Source organism: Octopus bimaculoides, chromosome 9 (genome assembly GCF_001194135.2).
Source record: "Octopus bimaculoides isolate UCB-OBI-ISO-001 chromosome 9, ASM119413v2, whole genome shotgun sequence".
In the NCBI taxonomy this organism is placed as follows: Eukaryota; Metazoa; Mollusca; class Cephalopoda; order Octopoda; family Octopodidae; genus Octopus; species Octopus bimaculoides.
In genome coordinates, this window is record NC_068989.1 from 30271528 (window position 1) to 30279872 (window position 8345).

Consider the following 8345-nt stretch of genomic DNA (forward strand, 5'->3'; position numbering starts at 1 on the left):
GTAGGTTTGATACTCTTGTCAAATTTAAGGTTTTTCAAACATTCTATGTCAGATCTAAGCAGCTTAATTTGGTGTTGAATGCATTCTTGCCAAGAAGGCTTTTTGTGGGAGTGTTGTCTTTTTCTAATCTTTTCACCACATAGAATCGTTGAGATTCTTGCGGATGCATAGTACAGGTGGTTGAGATCTGTAATATCAACATCATTAGCTGAAATTATATCCTTAAGTGCAAGACGGATTTTACCAATTATTTTCAGGTTTTGGTTAGAATTGCGAATTTTGGGGAGAGTGTCGCGTTCATTCATACTAGTTTCTTTAATTTTCAGCCATTCAATCATGATTTGATTTTTTAGATCATGTAGTTCTGTTGTATCATTGTGTACACGTTCGAGTGTATGCGTAATTATTCAATATTATTATTATTATTATTATTATTATTATTATTATTATTATTAATAATAATAATATTATTGAGTGAGAGAGCAGTGCATGCCATCAAAATGACACAGGGGTAAAATATACAAAGTCCAGTATACCCATCATGACTGCTCGTCTGATAAGGGTACACTAGACACATGTATCACAACCATGTGTACACGATGTGGTGACCTCATATCAAGATAAACAATGCATGAACTTGTAGGTGGGGCCCAGTCAGAATTTTCCTCAGGTCAAGTAGCCCATCCTGCTCAAAAGGTCCTTGATTAAGGGTTGTTTAAGGATGTTGAATGAAACACCCATATTTCCAGAGGTGAATTATTCAAATCCCAAAGAATTCCTCTCAATACATGGCTATGATGCTCCCCCACTACTTCTGCTTGTGATCACAGATACACATACCATCAGCCACCAAAGGACATGCTCAACTGATTAAGGTCAAACAACTGACAATCAAATTTGTGGTATTGAACAGAATATTTGCTGTAGCCCATCTTTTATACCAAGACAAAACAATGTACATGATAACACTTCCAATCAGTGAAGATCAGAAGCCATGAGAGCCACCGCTTGGTACTGCATCAGGACATTTATAATAATAATAATAATAATAATAATAATAATAATAATAATAATAATAATAACTATTATTATTATTATTATCATCGTTATTAAGGCGGTGAGCTAGCAGAATCGTTAGCATGCCGGGTGAAATGCTTAGTGGTATTTCACCCATTGCTATATTCTATGTCCAAATTCTGCGGAGATCGACTTTGTCTTTTATCCTTTTTGGGTCAATAAATTAAGTACCAGTGAAACACTGGGATCGATGTAATTGACTTAATCCCCTCCCGCAAGCTACCCTTGTGGCAAAAATTTGAAACCATCCTCATCATCACCACCATCATTATTACTAGCTGACCCCTTGCTGTCAAAAATGACAGCTACTTGTATTTTATATATAAATATGGATGGCAAATCAAATTAATACACTTGTCAATATTAACTTTTGAGATGTGACATTGATCATTGTTTGTGACTGAAAGAACTCCGGTTCACACATACATTCACATACTTCCCTTGTACATGCATACACATACATACATATACTCACACAGAATTGAAACACTGATTTTTCTTTTCAGCGTTGAATGTTCACCATCCCACTTCCATTGCACACACACACACATTCACATACCTTCCTTTTATATACATGCACATATACTCACATAGAGTTGAAATTCTCCCACTACCAGTTTGTCATAACCCCTTCCTTCTTTATTCAACTATCACCCCTTGCTTTCTTATTCATATGTTGTGATGGAGAAAAACACAAGAGTATTATTATAGTATCAGTACCATTTTGAAGAACGTTAGTCTGGCAGTTTCTGGTAAGCAAGTTTTGATCTTGTGCCACCAATATGAAACCTTCAGTCTCTGCTTTCAGTCCTGAACTTCTCAGCCACTGATAGGTTGTTGCTTGGTCTACGTCAGCATTTTGATTTTGAAGAACATACTGTCCGTGCAGGAGCTTTTGCAATTTGTTTCTGTCCGTTCCTTTTTTTTTTTGTAGTCTGCTTGATTTGTTTTGCTTGCTTGATGGCAGTGGTTTTAGGTTCTTCATCTAATTCAGGGTGAATGCCAAGTTCCCTTGCAAATTTATAAGCTTCCTTGACAATGGAATTTTATTTTTTGCTGCTTTCATGTTTGCACACAAGTTGCAGCATCCAGTCCTTTGTACTAGACAAATACCTGTTCATTGCTATTGTGGAGGTCTTATAGCACAGTCCTAATTGCATCATTCCTCTTTCCTCACTACTTCTAGGTAGGTATAGACAGTCAACTTCTGCTTTTGGGTGGTACATGTTCTTAGATGACAATAATTTTCTTGTCTTCCTGTGTTAGAGCTCCGTAGGATTCCAGTTAATGATGTTAAAACTGTGTTGGACTACTTGAAGTGCCAGGGTGTTAATGGCTTTGATGTGATTTTTCAAGTTGAGTTCAATTTTTAATACAAGTCTTATTCTCCTATAGTACTCCTTTCTTATTCTTTCCTTCATTGTAGCATGATATATATCATCTCATTCCTTTATTCCCAGGTATTTATAACTTTCTTGTGGGTCACGTTCCTTGTTGGTAACATTGGTGTCTAATTTAATGGAAGCTATTTGTCTTAGCTTGCCGCTTACAAAAGTTGCTTTAGCACATTTATCGAGGCTAAATCACTCATAAGAATTTCTTTTACAAACTTTTTGAATTTGTGGAAGGATAGAGTTCAGTTCAAGGAAAGCGTATATTCTTTCAGTTAGTATGGATGTGAGGATCTTGTAGGTGGTGTTGAGACATATTACTGGTGAGTAGTTCTTTGGATTTTTTTGTCTTCCATTTTTGGTAGTAGGTATGTAGTTCTTCCAGTCAGCTAGGCAAGCTCTGAATTCTGAATGATATCTGTTAGAGATGAAGCAAGATTTTGGAGTACTTCTGTCAAACAATTCAGCCAGAAGTTCAGGATCTGGTCCAGTCCAGTCCTGAAGTTTTCCATTTATGAGACTTTCTAAAAACACATTTTAGCTTCTCTATTCCTATAGCCTCCCATTTCTACTCTTCAACTTCATGCAGTCTCAGCCATATCTTTTTCCAGAACTCTCCCATTTTCTCAGTCTTAGGTGGCTCCTTTACTTCTATCTTACTTTTGCCAATTTCCCCATGAAATTTCTTTGCATCTGTCTTGAATACCTTGTTTGTCAATAAAATTTGATTCTTATATCAAACCATTTAAGTTGTTGGGCTTTCAACTGTATATGCTGTTTTGACAGTTCCTTGGTTGCAGGGAGGTTTATAAAATCTTTAATTTTATATTTTCACTTGATTTTTCTAGCTTTTTTTTTATCTTAATATTTACCCCTCTAACAAGTTCATCAAGAACTGATACATCTCTTTTTGTATTGCTACTTTCCACTTAGGAGGTTTATTGACATGGCTGGTTCTTTTCTGAGTCATCCTACTTTAGCAATGGAATAGATAAGATTATTTAAAGTTGTTAGATCATTTCCTTTATTTCTTAAGATCTGTCTAAGAGCAACATTATAATATCATGATTATGTTGCTAATTTTTGTGCTGTTTGAAAACCTTAGTAGCCGTTTTCTATTGATCATGTCAATAAACTCAGTCTTGCTGAGTTTTCTCATAATATCTTCTTTTGCTTCTGTGAACTTTTCTTTTTTCATTCACCTCAAATTCTGTGTCATGTTTATTTTGGTGTTCTTGAGGTAGGTCTACATTCTCCTCTTTTTCCACATCTCTGTTCTTTGCTATTCTTTATTCAGCTTCCTAACTGGGATGTACTAATCGTAAACTGGGTTCTGTGCATCTGTTACCTTTTTCATTGGTATTGTTGCTGTTTTCATTTGCTCTACCATAAGATATTTGTGTCCTAATTTGGTTAATTTCACTGTCAGTTAATCTTTTGCTCTCAATGATATCTCTGCAAACATTACTTAATTTATTTGCATCTATATATCTACATATTTCATTACCTACTAAATTTCTCCATGAAATGTAGGTTTGTAGCATAAGGTTATTGCTTGGGTTTAGTTGGGCAGTATAAAAAGTTTTCAAAACATCTTTATAATCCTCTCTAGTTCATTTTATGCATTTTCCTTTAAGTGGTGCTTTTGGTGGCGTCACTACAGGTCTAGGGTTAGGGTTATCCTGGTTCTGGTTATCTGGTAGATCGTCTTTTTGAGAGTTTGTTCCAGCAGCAGACTTTTCGATCCCAGTCTGGTTCCCCACTGGGTAACGCGGTCCTTGTTGTCCCGGGCAACGACTGATCCGGTATGAGTTTTGGCTTGTCATTAAAGTATTGACAGTGACATTAGAAGACAGGTCTCTTTGTTCAGGGTTAACTATTATTATTATTATTATTATTATTATTATTATTATTATTATTATTATTGTTATTGCTATTATTATTATTATCATCATTATTGAGTGAGAGAGCAGTGCATGCCATCAAAGTGACACTGGGGTAAAATATATGAAGCCCAGTATACCCATCATGACTACCTGTCTGATAAAGATACACCAGGTACATGCATCGCAACCACGCACAACATGGTGATCTCATATCACAATAAACAGTGCATTACTATTATTATCATTATTATTATTGAATGAGAGAGCAGTGCATGCCATCAAAGTGATACTGGGGTAAAATATACGAAGTCTAGTATACCCATCATGACTATCTGTACACCAGGCACATGCATCACAACCATATGTGATGATCTCATATCAGGATAAACAGTGCATTACCTTGCAGGTGGGGCCCATCCCACTCAGAAGGTCCCTGAATAAGGGTTGTTTAAAGATGTTGAACAAAATACCCATGCTTCCAGAGGTGAATTATTCAAATCCCAAAGAATTCCTCTCAACACCTGGCTATGATGCTTCCCCACTACTTCTGCTCATGATCAAAGATGCACATATCGTCAGCCACTAAGGGACATGCTCAACTGGCTAACGTCAAACAACTGACAAGCAAATTTGTGGTCTTGAGCAGAATATTTACTGTAGCCCATCTTTTATACCAAGACAAAACAATGTACATGATAACAGTTCCAATCAGTTGGAATCAGAAGCCATGAAAGCCAATGCCTGGTACTGCATCATGGCATTTATCATCATCATTAACATCATCATCATCATCATCATCATCATTATTATTTAACATCTGTTTTCCATGCTGACATGGGTTAGACAGTTTGACTGGAGCTGATAAACCAGAGAACTGTGCCAAGAAAGAACTAATGTGTTGAAGTGTTTATAAACAAAATCCATTTGGTTTTTTCATGTGTATTTTTTTTACTGGCAGCTTATTTAGAATGACAAAAACTGGGTATGCATTTCTACTAAAATGAATTTTAGCAACAACAATTTGATTATAAAATTTTTACATTTTCTTCAGATTATTTTCAAACTGTTTTAACTTTTGAAATAAAACAAAACATACCTGCCACTCACAAGTCAGTATGACTTGGTAGCATGTACCATGCTTTTGCTAAATTTTTATAAGTACCAATATAGTTGTGAGTAGACATAGATACTTTCACAACCCTTTCACTCTTGACTCAGTGGAAACTCAAAGATGGAGAGGGAGAGAGCTGCACCAGCACTTGCCTACAACTCATTTTCAGATGGGTAGATGAGAACAACGTGAAGTGAAGTGCATTTCTTCATAACAATGTACAGTTTAATTTAGGATTTGAACCCACAATCTATTGATTACAAACCAAGTACTCTAACCACTAGGACATGTACCTGAAACTACTCGAATATTTTTGTGATTTGAAGATGGTAAATGGAAGATTCAAAAAAGTTATGATATGACTACCTCTAATGATGACATGGCTATTAAAAATATATTTAGTGGTAATGATGAGCATGATGACTTTTATCTCTCTTAAAAAATAATATATGTAGAAAAAAAGAAAAGAGTTACATATGTTGTTTAAGAAACTTACTAGGATGTGAATATGGCTGATCTGTAGGCCAGTATCCTGAATTATATGTTGCTGCAGGATAAACTTCAGCAGAATAACCATTGAGAGTACCCCGACCACGAGAGAGTTGGCTATTTTCAGGAATAGTTCCAAGTAAAGATGCTCGATCTGGTGTGGTTTGACGCTCAGGAGAAAATCGTAGGTTAGCCATATGACGAGGAACAATACCTGATTGCCCTCTCATAACATCCATACCAGGTGTTGTAGACTGAGGACGGTCAACTATCCGAAGACTTTGGCTTTCATTTGCTAGTTGTTGGTAGGCTAAAGAATTTTGTGGAGGTAAGCTCTTGGATTTTGTCATATTCTAGAAATGAAAAATAAATGAATAAATAAAATGAAAGATTATAAACATCATAATATAACACTTCTTTCCATTCATAATATAAAACATTTTACACTGTAAGACAATATTATAGTCTAGTTCAGTACCTTACTATTTGGAGTTCAAATCCTTCAATGACTGACTTTGTCTTACATCCTCAAAGACTCAATAAAACAAATAATATGAATAATGTACTGAAGTGGATTCAATCAACTATAAGACTGTTTCCAACAAAAAACTTGGTTGTACAGTTTATAAGTTTTATTCATAATCAAGGATATGTTGGAACACAACTTTCAGTGTATAGTCAATAGATATAATTTTTTATTGAAATTCAGACAAAAGAATTTACTTTCATGAATACAATAGAAAGAAATTTTTAATAAATAAATATACACTCTATGATTCTAAAGATGATCTTATAAAAAACTTTAAGATGCAAAACACCCTGCTTATTTGAATTAATTATGCTTAATATGTATGTAATGTATGTAATGTCTTCTTCTTACCTAAAATCTCATCCTTGGCAGAAATGGTTGCCATGCAAATACCTAAATTTACAAATCTATTTAAATGAAGTAGTACACCATACACCACAAAACAAGCAAATAAATAAAGAAACATAACCTTTGGATGACAGCTGGAAGGTATATGTACATTTACTGGGTGAGTGTTTGATTGTGACTGCACTGAAGATACTATGGTCTTGCCCCGGATTTCTGGAAGTGGTTTGATGACCTGAGGCTGATCACTGTCACATTCATGAATCTTCAGTACTGTCCGGTCTTTGATATCTCTGAAAGACAACATATAAGATATTTTACTGTAAGACTCAAGTCTTTATATCCCAGTAAGACATGAATAAAATGTTTTACTGCACAATCTTTCCCTTTCACCTATCTTGCTGCAAGCAATATGATATATATATATATATATATGAAAAAATTAATGTCAACAGTAACAAATGAAACCTACTAGCATGTTCAATACTAGGAAACAATGACCCAATGAGACATTTCTGTGTGTCTACTTAATTTGCTAAAAATAACAGCCAAATCTTGTTCAATTAAAAAAGAGGAAAAGAAAGATTGGATAATGTAGAGAAAAAAAAACTTCATGTGGTAAAAAAGATGAGATTGTCATGGGGAGAATGCCTTCAAACATAAGTCTACTCAAACAGGATTGATCTGAGGCTAAACAGAAACAACTATGGCAGAAAAAGGAGCAGTATGGAAATGGTAGTGGGTTTACAGGCTTCGAAATTAATTCCAATTTTGTTGTGTATTTGGTTAGCATACTTAATGTCATACACTCCAATCTACCCTATTATTGGGGTCCCAGTTCACTCATCACTGAAAATATCTACAGACTCCAGTTCATGATATCATTGGAAATATCTACACACTTCAACTCACATCAACATTGGCAATATCTGCACACACCAGTTCACTCATCATTGCCAATATCTGTACATCCCAGTTCATCACAATATTATTTGCATGTTTCCCAGTGGAGAGGTGAAGACACTTTGGAATTGCTTATTTAGCACTTCACTTATCCTCTTGGGGTCTGCAGTTAGTGAGCTGTCTTCTTCAAACAGTGGCCCTATCTTGTAGTGCACCAAGACAGACTCTTTCACAAACCTGTAGAAGGCCTTGAGATTTATTTTTATATTTTCCACTGCTCTAGTTTCTCTTTTTACCCTTATACATACATACATACACACATATGTATGTATGTATGTATGTATATTATGTTAATATGTGTGTGTGTGCATGTGTGTGTGTGTGTATGCCGGTGCCCCTGGGCCGGCTCTTGTGCGGGTGATACATGAGGTTTTCGAGCGAGATCGTTGCCGGTGCCCCTGGGCTGGCTCGTGTGCGGGCGACACATGGAATCTTTCGGGCGGGATCGTTGCCGGTGCCCCTGGGCTGGCTCTTGTGCGGGTGACACATGAAATGCCTTGAGCGAGACGGGATCGTTGCCAGTGCCCCTGGGCTGTCTCTTGTGCGGGTGACAC

General features: G+C 35.9%; 1 protein-coding gene across 12 annotated transcripts in view; it reads right to left on the reverse strand.

Annotated features, from left to right (window-relative positions):
* LOC106875847 (coiled-coil domain-containing protein AGAP005037) overlaps nucleotides 1-8345 on the reverse strand; it is an 877187-nt gene that overhangs the window by 292661 nt on the left and 576181 nt on the right. For all 12 annotated transcript variants that reach the window (XM_052970540.1, XM_052970539.1, XM_052970538.1 and 9 more), the window contains 2 exons: nucleotides 6953-7121; nucleotides 5962-6307 (listed from right to left, as the gene is read on the reverse strand). In XM_052970540.1, the coding sequence (XP_052826500.1) occupies nucleotides 5962-6307; nucleotides 6953-7121 (515 nt within the window). The remainder of the gene's footprint in view (nucleotides 1-5961; nucleotides 6308-6952; nucleotides 7122-8345) is intronic.